Raw genomic sequence first — 18057 nt, forward strand, 5'->3', positions numbered from 1 at the left:
CCACTCTACCCATTGGTACAGTATGCAGCGGTTGTTTGGGACCCGTACACGAAAAAAAAACACTAACGAAATGAAGAAGACAGAGAGGAGGGCTGTTAGTTGTATTTATAATACATATAAAAGAACTGATTCTCCGTCATGTATTATGGCACTGAACAAACTCCAAGCGCTACACATTACACGTCAAATTGCCCGCTTAGCTTTTTTGGAATCTCTAATTAGGTGTAAGACTGGATTATCACCCGCACTATTCATTAGTCCGTTAGCCACAAGAAAAACACGACCTACACACAGCCATAGTTTATCTCCATACTTTGCCCGGACAGATACTTTTAAGTTTTCATACTTTCCACGCACGCTAGAAAATGGGAAGAATTTGCTAGAAAGAAAGTATTTTTCGTGGAAATTTCGCGAAAGCTTTACAAGAATATTTAGCATGTTTTTATTACTGACGTTTGTGATTCTAACGCGGCTTCTCTAAGTTGTGCTTGATTAACACGCTTTTTATTTTTATTTGGACCGGAAACCCTGGTATGCCTGCACTGAAATTTAAACCTCACCTTGGCATGTTTATTTCGTATGTCTCCAAGAGGGTTTCGTGAATTGATGTTACTTCATTGTCTTTATTGCATTGTATAGTATTGCATTGTATGTGCATGTACAATTTTTTTGTTTTGTCCGTCCTGCTTGGACCTTTCACTTCCTGTGCAGTATTTTGTAAATAAATCAAAACGAAATCTTTAGTTTTCCCGCAAGAAAAACAAGAGAAGTTCCAAACTTGCCACCATGCCGCAATGTTTATGGGCAGTCTTGTGAATTTCAATGGGGCTATAATACAGAGCGCGCTCCCACATTAAGTAGAGTATACTCGGCTACCCGTTAAGGGCGGCAATTGGCGGTGAGCGCGAACGCAGGCGGCGCTGCGGAGCACGCCTCCGTGACGTCAGCTTAGGGATTCTCGCATTTGTCGTCTGCTTCACTCAGGCTCGCTCTCCCTGCTGTTTCTTTGCGCTCGGTCAACGTCCGATGCCTGACCGCACCAGAATTGGCGTGTGGGTAACATTTTATCATAATAATAGGCTTAAAGTGTGAGTTAAAGTATAGTTTTAGATACCGCTACGGAAGAAACATTGCCGGCGTCGCCCCCTTCCTTGCGAAGCCGGTCGTGGGCGTAGCGCGACGAGTCGGAGCTAGGCGTCAGCTTCTGTATTAAGCAATTTTTCGAAAAGGGAACAGTCAGCTGCAATAATAACCGACAGCAGCGAAAATGAAAGACCAAAACAAATTCTGGCCTTCAGAGCTATCGGCTTTGGCAGAAGGCATTATGATTCCCGGTAATCATATGTATGGAAAAACAGTTTTTGCGACCTTGCCGAACGCTCGAAAGTACCACGTCTTATTGTATCACATCACTTTACTTTGTCATGACATGCAAGTTTGCCGACCTGCATTATAGGCTGCAAAAACTATAGGTTGAGTTCCAAATAACCCACTGTGTGTATAGGCGCGCGCTGGTTTTTGTACGAGGCTTCTAACCAGTAGGAGGTTCATTGAGCAAAACGAGTCCCGTCTACGTTAAAGATACAATAACACTCTGTTTGTTCAGACCTGGAGGGATATTTCGGTACATTTTCCACAGCCATATCCTCCCGATATTCGGATATGCGTTATAGGAAAACTGCACTCAAGAGGGGGGGGGGGGGGGGGGAGGAAAGGGAGGAGGAGAAAACTTTATCTAACAATGAAATCGAGCTGGTTAGTGGGCCGGGTCCTCAGTCAAGGACAAGAGAGTAAAAGCAATTTTCTTTAATTCTTAGAACGCCATCCCCAGTAGAATGGGATTTGTTCTTTGCGCCTGGAATGGTTGGAAAACAATAAAGACCTGCCTAGAAATATTCATCGGTTTCGATTCTTGTGTTATTTGCAGGTATACTATTTATTGCGTTAGTTAGCGAGTATATAATGCCTTCAACGCTGTAATCATGTCATCATTGTTCGGGTTGAGAGTCAGTTCGTTATGATAACGATGGTATGATAACAAATTCGGGGCACAAAAGCCGCCTTCGAGTAATGTGGACAACGTTGTTTGGGGCGCGATCACGGTGGCGCAACACAATCCTCCTCATTGTATTTCCATGTGAATAAACAAAGCACGCTGCGGATATGCACATTCTTGCACGCAGCCGTAGTGTTGCAAGTTTGTGAAAAAGGGAATGTATGCCATACAACCTAAGCAAAATATCCACAGTATCTTTGTGAGACTCCCAAACACCCCCAAACCTCCTAATAACACGTTTGGGATGGTGCAGAAAAACTAATGCGTCGGACACAAAAAAACAACAAGATACATTAATCTGATACAAGAAAACAACAACAAAAGAAATAGAAGACAGCCGTTTTATTTCCTGCTGTACGCGCGATGCGCGTGTAGGGGCCCGCGCTGCTTGGTAGGCAGCATTAGACTGTTGGGTCTTCATAAGAGCACCTCAAAAATTCTGCAGGGAAGCCTTCGCATTTTGAATACTTATCGAGGGGCTCTGAGCGTTGATCCTTGCGAATAAGCCAGAAAGGACGAGTTACGCGCGATCTTCTGACCGATGCTCTGAAGAAAGTTGTTCTGTATATCCTCATGTGTTGCAAACTTGTGGGGGATACAGCTTCAAATTATTCAGATGCGTCAGAAGCTGGCAAAGTAACTGAAGCACTATAGAAATGCACTTTTTTAATGCACTACAGCAACAAAGCGGGAGATTTCTAGCACAGACACTGCTGCCCCTCACAAGCGGAGTGTAGCAGACGACAGCGGCGCGAGTCCCTAAGCTGACGTCAGAGCCAGGGGGCGCCACTCAAACATCTCACCGCCAATAGCTCATGTAGTGTATAACGCGCCGAAGCGACAGACCCGGATGTCACAGCGCGCGCTCTTTTTCAAATGAGATTGCGCTAACCCGTGACGTCACGCGCCTTTTCTCACCTAGTTTATTCGTCGTCGCTGTGGTAGGTTACAAGCAGATTAAGTCCGAAAAATCACGGAATCGACACGCGTGATGTTCAAAATACTCGCAGTAACGCTCTCTTTCCTACGGGCATAGGAACAGCCGGCTGCGCTGATGAGGCGCAGGGGAACTTTCATTGTCGTTCTTAACTTGTACTCGAGTATTGAGAAACTTTGGACCCTAGATTAAGAACTTATTCCAAAAATGCGGACTCAGTTTTTCTAAAATTTATTCCTGTGTGCACGCATTTCATACATCATGGCTCTTTATCTGCATCTTTCTTGTATCAACGGTTTCATGACACGTGTCTAAGTGTACACTATGCTCTTCCTATACTTAATTCTCTTTTTGTACGCCGAAATAGAAGCCAAGGCTATGGTACGTGACAATATTGGGTATTTTGTGTACGTAATAAAGTGCCGGTTAGGATAAAAATGACTCCCATCCCACCCTTGTTCAGCGAAGCTTTCGTAAACCACTACACATGCTGATGTGGGACCGTATGAAATGTTCCTCGTCGTCTCAGCGGACTTGCGAATTGAGCTCGGCTTCTCTGGCGGCAGAGCCTGACGCATGCGCTCGCCCTCGAATGGAGTCAACCCCCCTTTTCGCGAGCAGCTGCAAACCTAGTGTTTACCAGAAACACATAGGGGGGTCTCATTGTTTACAGACGCCTTATCATATATCTTGCAGTTTCGATTAGTGTTTTGTGAGTTTTTAACAAACACTGAACTCTCTGCTGTATGCCTGATTGCAAATAAAGATTTCACTGGGCTTCTGAATCTTGCCTAGCCTGACGCACGTGCTCGGCGTCTTGGGCGAGAACTGCTGGATCGTTACTGGGCTTTTGCTTACGACACAAAATTTTCCGACCAAAGAAAGGCTAAGGCTATGTTCAAAATACCGACGCAAAAGCCATATCGTGATCTATGACGTAAAAAACGGCATGTTACGCAGTTCTGTTGGCTGAGACGTGAAATGACGTCATTAAAGTTATTACGACAGTTGCGGCAACAGTCTGAACCCGGCCAAACAGCTTCGCTGTAAAAAATGAGTTGAAACATAAAGTTCAGAATTTGCCAATAAATGTTTTCTGACATCGGAACACATTGCGAAGCGGTACCGGTAATGAATTTTATGGCGCTACAATGGACCACTTACAAATTTGTCTGGTTCTGGAGTGGTGGTCGTCATGTTGCGTGTGATGATGACTTTTCGAACCTGCGATCAAAATCAAGCACCGTAAGACTACAAGAACTAGATTTTGTATTTAAGTGAACAGGAAATTTCTCTGCGTTCCACAAAAGTTGCGGAAGCCGACAGCAAGCCTCCATGAAGAGAATGAACTAGGAATTTGAATAGATTCTCTTCTCTCACTTCGGGCCGCGTGGTGAAGTCTGGCCATGCTGCACACTCTGGCACATTAAATCGTAATCAGTGAGCTGGTCTCCAGCGCTTGGATACGTACGCTTCCAGGTTCTCGACGGCTACGCGTGAAGCTGCTGATGGTTGAAGACTACAAAGACTGACCAGTTGCTCATCCATACTACTCCATCGTGTTTGCGTCTCTTTCTTCGCTTCTGTTTCTTAGTCTTGTTACGCGAATTACAGTAGAACCCCGTTCATACATTTTTCACCGGACCGGGAAAACAAAACGTAACAACCAGTAAAACGCAGCAGTGAGAAAACTTTCGAAAATGAACGAAAACTGTGTAGCTTCGACTTGCAACCATCTATTTCTGCAACTTTGGCTGTAGAACCTTAAAAAAACCTCGAGAATGTAGGATTGCCGCTTTTTTGCGATCGCTGGAAAACACCACGCGTGGAAATGCAAGGTCCCTAACGATGTCGACTCTCTTCCGCACTGGCTGCTTGTCTACTGCGTTTAGTACGTCAAGCGTTTCCTGAAGGGAAAGCAAAGCGCCTTCCGTTTTCGCGGCGCCGTCAAGGCACGACAAAGTTCGCGGTTGCAAGTTCAACGGTGTTCTCAAATCTTGAAGCGCCCAATGACGACGAGAGCGCGCACTATATTTTTCCGGTGGTGCTTTTTATGGCAAACACGCACTTCCGGCATTCCAAAGTGAAACTTTTGTTATAAGCACAGTGATGATGGTGATAGCATGGAGTAACATAGGACCATCTAGTGGTGACGAACCGCAGCCGCTTGCGGCTTCAAGGAGTCAATTTTGTAGCCAAGCCTGGCCAAGGCTCGTCAAACGTCAAAATGGCGGTCCGCGTATGTTGCCCGGGCGGGTTCGGAGTGTCAGATTGGGACGAATGATCTGAAAACGTACTCTGAGCCACGACGCAACAGTGAGGGTTTTAATACATGGGACCCTATCACTCTAAACTTTTTTTCCACCCATATACTCCCTAGAGGTTCTTTTTCGCCTGTCCTCTAGTGATCCTCCTTGTAGGAGTTTTTTTTACTACATGGAACAGGGAGGTTTTGTTTACCTCATCAAAACAGGGTGTTTTTAGGTGATAGAAAGGAGGTAGTTAGGGAGTGTTAAGAAATGTTAGGGAGAATTTAAGGAGATCAAAATGGAGTATTCTTTACTTCCTCAAGGCGTTTTTAAGTGATGTTTATGGACTTTTTAGGCGGTTGAATAGGAACTTATTATGGCTCCCTTGGGAAGTACTTATGTTATTTTAGGGGCGTTTTGAGGAGGTTCAAGGGAAGCATTTACTTCTTTTGCATGGAGTTTTACGTTTTGTAGGCCTCGCGAGGGGAGTTTTTAGGAGGTTCAAGGGAAGCATATATTTCTTTTGAATGGAGTTTTGCAAAGCTGGGGCGGTTTTGTAGGCCTTCCGAAAGGAGTTTTTTCAAGGCCACAAGGGAGAGTTTCTAGTTCCCTGCGGGAGTAATGATTTCACACGGTTTTGCTCGGTTTCAGGTTTATTTCAAACGAACTTTCGCATACAAGTTTACATGGTACATGGTGTACACAAGGAGGCTCCGAAATAAAAACTTAGGGCGACCTCCTATAAGAAAGCAAAAATGGTAAATTGCTAAAAACACGCCAGTTAGGAATGGAAGACAGCAATAGAATGCTAGTTGAACAAACCGTAGAATTAATATTACTACAAGAACTGGAAATACGCGAAAAACAAAGATAGGCGCAAACACAACCACATGGTAAGTGAAATCATTATATAATAATAGCGGATCAAGAACGCGTCAGTACTTATCAGAACTTATCAGAACGCATCAGCACTCAGTACACAAAGTGAAAAAAATGGTTGCAGTGGTTTACAACAACAAAAAAAATTCAGTTGGTGGTGAAATGAGCGATCTGTGTGCTAGTTGAACAAACTGTAGAAACAATATTACTACAAGAACTGGAAATACGCGAAAAACATATAGGCACAAACACAACGGCATGGTAAGTGACATCATTATATAATACTAGAGGATTGAGAACGCGTGAGTACTTATCAGTACGCATCAGTACTCAGTACACAAAGTGAAAAAATGATTGCAGTGGTTTACAACAAAATTTTTTTTCAATTGGTGGTGAAATGTGCGAGAGCTGTGTAACGATTTGATATTGAAAGGTAACGAGCATTTTGTAGATGGTAAAGGCACAAGAGATAAATGATGTAGGAGACAGACAGCAATGAGATGGCTATGGATAAATGAGTAATATAAAGAACGAGAAATATGCTGCGGAAAATACCAGTGCGTTTTGATAAAGACACAAATGCGCCAAGAAAAGTGACCCAGTCTGAGGGGTTAATTGCAAGGATATAGAACAGAATGGGTGGTATCGCGACAGCTTCTTCAGAGTGAGAAGAAAAAGCCATATAATTCGTGTTTTTCCGATAATTTTGAGTTGATTCATTTGGCACCAGTTGCCAACATTATTTAGATAATTGTTTCAAGTTATATTAGTTGGTTAATATTATTGCTTCACTAAAAGATAGCTGTATTACCAACATACAGAAGGGCCCATCAAATATCCCCTGTTCAGTAAAAACAAAGAAAACGTCAGAAACATAATACGAAATTCTTTAAACTACTATCCAATGATTACAGGATTGAAAACAAATAAAATATTGGTGAGGGATATTGATGCGATAAAAGTTAATTAGTTCTAAATCCTTCACACGTGGTTTGGTGCTGGCAAGGTCCAAAAAGGCATGTTCCACAAACGTTAGAGCTCTGTGTGCCTTCTTGGGATATTGAATGTTGAAAACCCAGAACGATGCAAACAGACTACACAGTCCTCCCAGTAAAGATGATGCAGTCAAGACACTCTGGCCATCGATGCGGAGGCTAATTTCCCCTTTCGCGGAATGCAGGCAGGGAGTCAAAGGAACATCTACCTGAAAAAGCAAAAAAGAAAAAAAATGCCCCACATGTAAAATTCAAAACAGACACTATGGTTAAACGAACTTAATAATTCGCCACAGTAATAAAATAGTTATGCCAGGTTCCCTGCGAATTTCAGTACCTAAATTAGGAATGCAAAGGCTTCATAAAACCTAGTGCCAGTACATTAACCATCGTGGCTTTTGCAGCAATAAAAAAGATATTACTTCCGCACAATATACTCGAGCACAACTTTAAATGACAGTGAAGTTAAAATGCAAGTCTCTCTAGGTTGATAGATTAGCTCACGGGGAACACTATTATACCCCTCTTACACCTGGCATTTTTTTTTAAAAAATAAGGTTGAAACTAGCAAAAACACGTTTTCACCGGAAGGGCTTAAGTGGCCTGACGCGCACAACTTCTTTCTTGGCTGCCGCTGGATGGTGCTACTCGTCCATACTTGGGGTGGCAGTACCGCTTTCCAAGGGAGCATGCGAGCTACGCATGAGAAAATCGTTCGACGCCAAAACTTGCGAGGCCTCAAAAGGCCAATGTTCTTCTTCAGTGAAGCGTAAATACTGATCACAGGTCCAATGGAGAAACATTTTGCTTAGTGGTCTCGAACGGCAAATGACAGGGAAGTTTGGGGAAGCATGAGCGATTTGACCGGAACTGACCAAACTGCTTGGTACGTGGTAATGTTGTATTCAGTTGCTTGTATACTGCTATTAATCACCGCTGCTTCACTTGCTTCCGGTTTATCCTGATGCAAACAGCGACTGCAGTCGTGTTTGCGTCACGCTTGATGAGCAGTTGAACAGCGATTTCTCAGCACTTAAGGCATCTTGGCACTAAATCAATGCTGAAATGGCTATGCGGAGGTCCGACTTCCGTTTGAAATCAACTTGCTGGTTGTCTTCAATGACCCTTTAACAACAAGTTACCCTTATGCCTCATCACTGCAACCGATTGTTCCTCCGTGTGGTGCAAAGTGTATTAGTGTGTAACGTGAAACGAACCGTTTCTGTGATTTGTAGGATTGATTCTGCTATTAATTACTGCAGTGACAACAAGCTATGAAAGAAAATCCCGCCATCTCCACGAAGTGAATGATGATGAGAGGGGCGAATCTAAAATGCTTATCAGCAGACAATGTGACGCATTAAGTGCAAGCTGCTTTCATGGTGTGTGCATTGACATTAGGATATGGCCCCCTGGCAGAATGATGCGCTGCGCGAGATTTTGCCGTAGCTAAAAGGACAGGCAACTCATTTTTATGGAGTATAGGATCTGTAAAAGGGTTGCGAGTTGGGCGAGTTGGTAATTATGCATTGCGAAAAATAAACTGCGCGCAAATTAACGAGGACAAGAACACATGAAGACGGCACAAGCGCACACTCGCAACTAGTTTATTATTGCACAATTCAAAGCTTTATATGCCCAAGCGCCCAATTGCCGCGCCCCCAATGCGTCACAGTTCTCGGCGCACTCAGCCGAAAATACTAAAAAACCGTAACAACAAAAGCACAAAACGAACTTTGAGGCGCACGAAAGGCGAAAAATCAGCAAAGATAACCGCATCATACATGGATTAAGACCCCCCTCCCACCCCCAACACGCATTCCCAGAAGCACCGAAATAGCGCTCAATGTGCGTCTAAATATGCGACTTCTCGATTAAGCAGGGCGATAGAGGGATGACTGACACATTCGGAACCAGCTTTTCTGATGCGGCTGGCTTCTACAATTTCTCGCGTTTGCTGGTTCTTATGTCGCAAAAGGATGGCTGTGCGCTCAAACACAGGGACACAATCAGGTCTGCATGCGCGGCAATCAGAAGATAAGTGGCTCAGGTCACGTTGAGAAATGAAAAAAAATATATACGGTACTTTTAGACGTCGTACGCTCGAGTTTGTGACAACGTACCCGTGTGCGGCTCTGTCCTGAAGTTCGGAGAAATGCAGGCGGGTTGTGTTATATTTCTCGTCTTGCATTACGCTTTCTTTTATATATTAGCGCCCTCTTCCCCGACCTCTCTACCTTCCTTACCGCTTCCGTCTGACTGCGCTGATTTTCGCCAGCACGAAGTAACCGTCACGTTGCTTTGAAATGACGCCGCGCGCGACAAACGATTTTACCTCGAATGCCCTGTTACAAACCAGCCTACAAAAGAATGCGAACGCATACCCCAAAACCCACAAACAAGTAAAATAATACGAGTGTGCGCTTTTTTCTTTGCCCGTGCGCGTACGAGCGGTGAGCGGCACGGGTACCCGGGTACTTTGCTGTTAACCCTATCCAAACGTTTGACAAACGCATCGACTGATGAAAGACCACTTACCAGCGAGCTGTCCACACCTGTCGCCGTATCCAAATGCTGTTTGCGGCCGTTCCTCGTGTGACAGGGGCACATGAAAATCTTTCCACCAAATGGCACTACTAGTCCTTCACAAATAATCAAAAACGACGGCCCAATTGAAGCTTCGGCCACTCCGGCCGCGCCGAGTCACCGGCCGCGCTGCGTTGATAGCACAGGCACAGAGGTTGTATACATCCGGGCAGCCAGTCGTGCCGCCAGGGCAAGTTGAGTCGCTGCAGTCGGGTGCGTTGGCGCGCTGGCACGGGAATTTAAATCGTCTATGTATGCGCAAGCAAGCGAAGCAGATGAACGTTGCAATTGTTTGCAACGGCGAGAACTGCCTCTTCGTTAGCAGCAGAGTTTGACACCACCTATCGCCAAAATAAACAGATTGAGACAACACGGCCGCGCTCTCCGCCTCTGATCGCGCTGGTTGAAGCATCTATACGGGTATACGTACGGTATTGGTTTTGTAGCTGCGTGCAACCGTTGCGTCCTGCTTACTCGTTCTAATTAGCATTAGGCCACGGTTGAAGTGCTGGTGCACGGAGACAACAGAAGACTAACATGGCGACCGCCCGCTTGAGATGATTACCTCAGATAGGGCGTTTATTGTGGACGTGGTAGTATACAAGGAACCGAACGCCATCTCACAAATGGTGTTAAGTCGTTCTAAATCCTCCCTTTTGCTACCCGGATGGGCAACGGTACTACCGTGGAGGTTCGTCCACTTCTTTAGATCATGCCTAGGGAGTACATTTTTTGCTATAGGTACTTTTCAGGGCACATTACTTGATTAAAACTCCATTTCCGGCTAGTTTGCGTTTACAGTGTATGTGAGCTGCGCCGGGACTAGACAAAAACAACGTAGCAGCCGGGAAAACGCAGCACTGAGGAACGTAAGGGAGGGGTTCTACTGTACTCCAACAGGCAGGCTCTTCTCGCGTGCACCTGCTCTGCTCACGGGCCACGCGTCAGCCTAGTACCCCTCCCCTGGCACGGTCCGGATTAGCGCCTTGGTTAGTGCACTGGGCTCCTGCTCAGGTACACGGGCTCGAGTCTCACACGAGCCCAACTGTGTTCCAATTTATTTGCTTACTTTCTATTTACAGCGGCGGCCATTTTGATGCCATATGTGTTGACGAATCACGAAGACAGCTGCTCTTCGCGTTTGGTAACACACACAAAAAAATTCACTCATCTCCACGAAGTGAATCATGACGAATGGTCGAAGCACTGGGGATCGTTGTTACCGTAAATCACCCGTGGCATTGCCCACTCACGCATGTAAATGAGTGACAACGCGTGTGTACAGTAATATACAATTCCAATCCAATCCATTTCGATACAATTCAATTTAATCTAATCCAATCCAATCAATTTCAATCCAATCCCATCCAAATCCAATCAAATCCAGTTCAATCCAATCGAATGCTCCTCGCGCACGCGCAGCATCGTGTGCACGGACGCCAAGCCCCGGACAAAGAGAGGTCCTTGGGTGCTTCACCCCTAAGACCTTTAAATAACAGCTGCACCCAGCCATCGGTGTGTAGAACGTTTGACCACGCAAAAAAGCCCTCAGCCCTAATAGGATAACCACCTACCACTCATTTCGTTCTTTCCTTCTTCTTAAACACCTTTTTCCATTTAACAAATGTCTTACGAACGGACAAACGAAGCTGTCTAATTATCCCACAGTGTCCCCTAACGTCCCCTAACGTCCCCTAAAATTTGAAAGCCTAGGCACGTTCATGGGGCAGTGATAGACTTCGTGTCTTAAGCCTGCAAATTAATTAGAAACGTGTTATAATACGTTATTGATATTGATTTCACCGGTTCGCTCGGTATACGCTCCCACTCGGTATACCCCTCTACAGGAAAAAAGAAAAAGAAAAGGAAAAATTCTTTCTATGATTAGGGAGTTCAAGGTTAGCAGATATTAAAACATACATTTTCGCTGTTCTTGCTTCATTAAGGAAAATTAGAATTTTCGGATTAAGTGATGTCTTAAACCTAAAAAAAAGTGCTTCTGTCGTAACGTTATCGGTGTAACTCTTTACGAGTTAACTTTCAACACCTTTCTACGCAATCTCTAGAAAACTTTCTGAGTAGCGTTTGCACTGGCGGAATCTTGAGCCTGAAATGAGGTTAAACACGCGCTCGAAGCGATCGATTGCTGGTGAGCAATAAACTGTGCCTAAATTAGTACTTTCAAGCGCGAACGATCGCGAAGGATTTCCGTAATGGTCGCCGCAGCGGCCTTCGGAATGATTGCCCGCATAACTTGGGTATAAGGGAAGCACAGCCGCGAAGAACTGGGCGCTTAATGTCGCCATTCATTTCTCTGGACCGTCGTATCTCCGCGCGCACGCGCTCCTAGGATCCAAGCAAACACTGCGTGACTCAATTCAAAATCCTGGCTGGATGATGACGGGAAAGACACTGTCCACTGCACTCGCCGCTTCTAAAGGAACTCTGCAGCCCTTGCAATAAACGCTTTCACTCGTTCCTTCACGTCTGGAAGCACTGCGAAAGCTATTCGCACTTTCCAGCAACGGTGGCGCCGCCGCGCGCCTTTTTTCCGAAGCTGTTTGTAGATGATCGGCGTCCCGGGCGAAGGCAGCTGGAGCGTTCGGAAACGCGGGGATTGAGAACGCAAAACCAAAAAGCAATCGAATGTGCTGTGTACCGCAGTATAGAAATCGCTCAGTACCAGGAAAAGCCAGCGTTCTTACCTTTCCTAGATATAAAAAAGCCCGAAAGGTTTGGATAATTATGCCCCGCATTGGAAAAGGTGTCAGCAACACAATGAGGCTTGCAGTAGTCACTTCATGAGAGCTGACTTCTTCTGGAGCAATATACTTAAGTTTGGTTCACTCTCTCGTTATTGATGGTGTGTTGTTCGTGCAAGTTGAGTGCGTCGCTGTGCTCGGTTGCGTCTACCGAGCTCTGCTTGGCGCCAAATAAATATTCGTAAAGTGTGCTTGAACAATTTTACGAGCATGGATGGAAGTGTAGCATCCTTTATAGAACCTATAGTGCCAACAAACGTTCACGCAGTGCGGTTGGCTGGTGACGCAATTCGGTTGCAGGCACAATCCCTCGAAGCTCAGCATGTCATCTGTGGCCTCCCTGATGCCGCAAAATACTATGTGACTGGCGTTATAAACTGCTTCGCCTTCGACAAAGCACCTTTGTGTCTCATCGGCAAGGAAAAAGATGGTCTGAAGAGACACTAATTGGCCTGGATCGGCTTTTCTCTCCAGACGCGCGCGCTTACGCGACGTCCGATCATCGTCCCGTCCTCCATTTTGGACACCCCGTCGCGCCACCTATATTCGCTGGAAAGTGCGAATAGTTATCGCCAGCACGGAGCGGCACTGCGTGATTTGCTCGTCGCAGCTGATGCGCCTTCCGTTTCTGCTTGGTTTTGTGGCTTTCTTTTTAAAGTGGCTATCGAACGCATTCATTGCTACAACTGAAGAAAAGCCAGCCAATAGCCGTAATGCTGTTGTAATTACAACGAGCGGCATTATAGATAGCGACCTGTTCATCGCAGCAGGTGATAGTGGGAGTCAGTGCGCCGAATCATTGCGTGTAAGGGACGGCGTGCTCCGCCAGATGGAGCTAAGTTTAATCCACAAACTTGCCAGCTTCGCTGCGCTCGCAGTGGGGCATGCGACTGCTCGCATAAAACGCAGCGGTCGTACCTCCGTGGTCGTACCAATCAATGCCGATTGTACTGATCACTACCTATATAATACCGGTCAGCAACGGGAATTCACAGTTCAGTCTAGCTAAAGTAAACGCTAAGGCATACAAGTAAACCACACTGCTACCATATCTTCCAGCTCGACTAGCATTCCTTATTTTAGAGCATTTTCTTTCATTTAGTTATGCGGAAACATTGCTTTACGTCAAGGAGCTGTCTTTTGACGTGAAGCACCTCTATGCACGTGCAAAAGCTAACAGGTCAGTCTCCAATTTGTATCAACAGCCCAACAGGGCCATTCTGAGCGTGGAAGCGCCGTCACTCTTGCGAGAAAACAATGTTTTTCCAGTGAAGTCAGCATTAATCGACGGCAACCACTTCAGCGGCTGCGGTGTTTTCATCATAATTGGAGCGCAACGCTTGTAGGAGCTCCGTCGGGATGGCTTACAAGCCAAACAAATGGCAAAGTTGGGTGTGGCAGCCTTCCCCGGTCAATACTTGCGGTAAGAACCACAGTTATCTCCGGGATATATCTTTGAGCCACTGCCCGCCAAACGACAGCGCTGGCATGAAGGCACCCGGCCTGGAGCAGTGAGACGCGGTAAATTTAAATTGACTTGAGAAAACCTTTAGCGTGTTTATCTTGGGAGGAGCGTGATGCAAGAGGAATAACATGACAGGTGAGCCGGAAAGCGAAGGGAGACATCTACTTGGTGAATGTTTGCAACGAAAGGAGCATATACGCAGCCAATTTTTCTTTTTTTGCGGACGACATCCGGATGGGTGCGCGTTCAGGACGCCGGCCGAGTGCGTGCTTTCGCCTGCTTAATAACCAAGTGACAATTTCACACTAAAAACGCATATTTGAGCATTTTGTCGGGCATACAGAAGGTATGCACTTCCCCCAGTGTGAGTCGGCAAAGACTGAGCACCACGGACCGAGAGAAAGACGAAATAGCAACGGTGGCAGGCCGATCAAACGCGTATACAGCGGAGAAATGGGGATTAAAGGCAGCAACAACTGGTGCAGTGTCGTTGAAAAAAAAACCTCAAAAAACCAAGAAAGAAATAACAAATTTGGCATGCGGAATCAGAGCGTATGGGAAGGTCTCTCTTTCATTAGAGCTGGTCGGGGTAATTACATAATTCCAGCGGTCGAGTAAAGCCAAGATCACGAAAGAGAGAACGATTTTTCGAGCCAGTTTCTAAGTTATCTGATGGGCATTGAGTAGTAATTTTTGGCTGAGGTACATTGCGACCCCTTAATCTTAGTACTGGATGTGTTGGTTGGCTGTGTTCTGCAAGCATTTAGGATTCCGAAAAAAAAAAAAAAAGTTGAAAAAAGTGTTGCCGGGTCCTTTTAAGAGTAAAGGAGCATTACAGCAGAAAGTGTCCGCTCTTCGGAATGACCACTGAATTCTTCTTTTGAGAACTTCAGCTAAAGACCACTGAAAATTTGGGTAGTAGAAACGGCTCACTATTTACGCAGGTGAAGATCTATTGCTCTATGCAAGGTTGTTGGTTCGGGCGAATCGCTAGTCTTTTTTGACAAGCCACAGTCATTCTCACGGACATTCCTTTTGTTCGAAAGTAAACTTGCAGATTTATTTAAAGTAAAAAAAAGTATCGAGCCCTGGCGATCTTAAAGCCGATACATAAAAAAAAGGTTTGTTCGCTCGTTAGAAAGTTAGGCTATAGACTCTTTCAAGGGTTGAAAAAACTGCGCGTAAAGGACAAGATAATAAGGACGGTACAGGACGGGCGCAGACTCACAACTAGCTGTATTGAAAAAAAAAAAAAAACGAACATGACTATATACCATCTACTGCACATGCGCGCAAAGCAGCCAGTTTTTGCTCTTTTCTTATCAGTGCACCATCGTGTTCAAGAACTCAAACTCACTTCGGCAATAGATGGTATATAGTCATGTACGTTTTTTCAATAAATCCACTTGTGAGTCTAGCTGCGCCCGTCCTGTCCTTTCCTTATTATCTTGTCCTTTACGCGCAGTTTTTACAACCCTCGAAATGATGCACCAACTACACGGAGCAAGAATTATTCCCAACAAAACGTTGTACAGAAACTTTTCTTGACAATGAATTTCACGAGAACAGAAATTGCAACTTTTACAAAACCATCCCCAAGAACTGTATTGCACAAAGAATGCTATTGGGTATAGGGAAAAATAAAATGTCTTGCGTTGAGGGGGGGGGGGGGAAGCCAGTGGGTGTAAATTTGCGAACTCTATTGACTTCGCAGTTTGAAGCTTTACCAATTCAAATCGGTCGTCGCGGGTCTTGGTGTAGAAGAGGCCCAAGTTGACAGCAGCGGAGGCGACGGTCGAGAAGCTGTTCCAGACGAGAAACACCGTCAGCGCTGGCTTGATCCTCTGCGAAGGCGAATGTTAGGACGAGTATGGAATCACTGTATTGCAGCTATGGGCAAATGCTGAGCGCGAATGCTCTACTAGGCCTTGCCTCGCCAGGTAATTCATCGCGTTGCAATGACCTTGAGCCGCCGGAGCGCAAGCGAGTGGGCGTGACGTCACGCCCGCTCGCTTGCGGATAGGCGTTGTAGTTTGCTGGGAGCCTTGCCGCTGCGGTACCACGTGATTCATAATCAATCAATCAATCAATCAATCAATCAATCAATCAATCAATCAATCAATCAATCAATCAATCAATCAATCAATCAATCAATCAATCAATCAATCAATCAATCAATCAATCGGTCGAATAAAAAAATCAATCGATCTACCTATTTATCCCCGCAAACTTCTTGATCTCATCTGGCCATCTAACCTACTGCCGCCCCCTGCCACGCTTGCCTTCTCTGGCTACCCACTCTGTTACCCTTAATGACCAACGGTTATCTTGCCTTCGCATTACATGTACTGCCCATGCCCATTTCTCCTTCTTCTATTTTACTAATATGTCTTTAACACGCGTTTGTTCCCTGACCCACTCCGCTCTCTTCTTGTCCCTTCATGTTACACCTATATCTTCCGTTGTATTGCTCGCTGAGTCGTCCTCAATTTAAGTTGAACCCTTTTAGTGAGCCTTCAAGTTTTTGCCCCGTAGGTGAGTCTCGGCAAGATGCAGCTGTCATACATTTCCTTCTTCAGGGACAGTGGCAGGCTTCCACGTGACCAAGTGACTAGATAACGGGTAAATGGCTGCTTTGCTGGCGCTTGGTCGCTCGGTATTTTCATAGATGGCACACCGGGTGGGTCTTTTGTGCATGTGCATCACCAAAGGGCCATTTTTTTCATTTTCTTTTAATCGTCACAACGGCGTATAAATGCCTTGTTTTTTCAGTACTTAAGGATAACAACGGCGCAGGAAAACGGGGACAAAAGAAAGAAATATACGTGCAACAACACAGTGCCACACATCCAACTAGCGTTTGTCGAAAAAATGACGCACTTATATACAAGAACTTCAACGTCGCTTTATGAGAAGCACTTCGAAAGGTTATCTCTTTTTTTCTAAAATGGCTACAGGCAATGCACTGATGCAGTTGTCTCTTGCCTGCGTGAAGTATGGTTTAAAAATTCTACTATGTATACTGGATCACAGCAAGGTTTTGTTCGTTTCCAGTTGGAGTGCTCAGTAGTCGACGAAAAGCGCCCTCTAACATTTCAAACTTTGATCATGGCAAAACAACAAATGTTTCAAAAACTATGAGACATTCCTGCAGTCGCGCATTGAGGCACAGCCACAACAGTTTGCGCCGACCCAGTGCAACGTGGTAAATACACAGATTTTGGTACAAGAATAGTGAGCGCACGTTTAAAAACTAAAAAGTTTTTTTTACGTAGGTCACGACAAGAACTCGTTAGGCGGCCAGTGAACCGACTACGCCGCTCATGCGTTAGTCTCTAGTGGCATAAAATGCCACCACTCTTCCATTTTAACACGAAAGAGTTCTTTTCCTGGATACACCAAGATTTCACTGACGTCATATCCGTCAAGGAAATGACGCCAGTACAACGAAGCAAGTGGCCTGTAAAGGGTGCACCCCTGCACACAGGGCGCTCATGCCGGGAAGCAACCTTTAGTACTGAAGGGTACGTTATACTTAGGGTTATTCGCTTTCGGGTTTTATATTTTAACACGAAAGTGTTTTATGCCGGGATGCTCCGAATTGTCAATGACGGCATATCCGTCACAGAACTGACGGAAGTACACCTATGTCGAAGCGACCCGCCAGCAGGACGCCACTCGCCAAGCACACCCACAAGACAGCTGCCGACCCGCAAATCATGCTCAGCTGCAGACTTCACTGCACATTTCACTTTCGCGTTTCATCGATTCCTATGACACGGAAATCGACCACAGTTTTTTTAGTTAATTTTGTACACGATATTCAAATGTTTTATTACATAATACTGTACATTTTCTCGCAAGAAGGATCATTTGAAACTTCGTTCTGTGTTTCTTGAGTTATTTCTTGTGACCAGCTCCACTTTCAGTCATCATTTACTTTTAGTTATGTTAATCAAACTTACCCGCACTAAGCTTTCCCTAAATTCAATCAAAGTGTTTGAAACCGCAGCGGTAAACAACGCCACTATTTGAGCTGCAGCCAGTCGTACCTAGGTTTTGGTTCCATCTTGCCAGGATGCATTTCCGGGGCAAGTTCTTTCCGCTTCCGCTATCAAACAGCGCACG

General features: G+C 45.3%; 1 protein-coding gene across 1 annotated transcript in view; it reads right to left on the bottom strand.

Moving 5' to 3' along the window:
• LOC144152369 (uncharacterized) overlaps nt 1–18057 on the bottom strand; it is a 45488-nt gene that overhangs the window by 16481 nt on the left and 10950 nt on the right. Inside the window, exons 5-6 of the mRNA XM_077683639.1 lie at nt 15657–15773; nt 4158–4217 (exon numbers count right to left, since the gene is read on the bottom strand). Of these exons, the coding sequence (XP_077539765.1) occupies nt 4158–4217; nt 15657–15773 (177 nt within the window). The remainder of the gene's footprint in view (nt 1–4157; nt 4218–15656; nt 15774–18057) is intronic.

This window comes from Haemaphysalis longicornis, unplaced genomic scaffold (genome assembly GCF_048455015.1).
Source record: "Haemaphysalis longicornis isolate Haplotype H1 unplaced genomic scaffold, Haemaphysalis longicornis Haplotype H1 scaffold_9, whole genome shotgun sequence".
NCBI classification, from domain to species: domain Eukaryota; kingdom Metazoa; phylum Arthropoda; class Arachnida; order Ixodida; family Ixodidae; genus Haemaphysalis; species Haemaphysalis longicornis.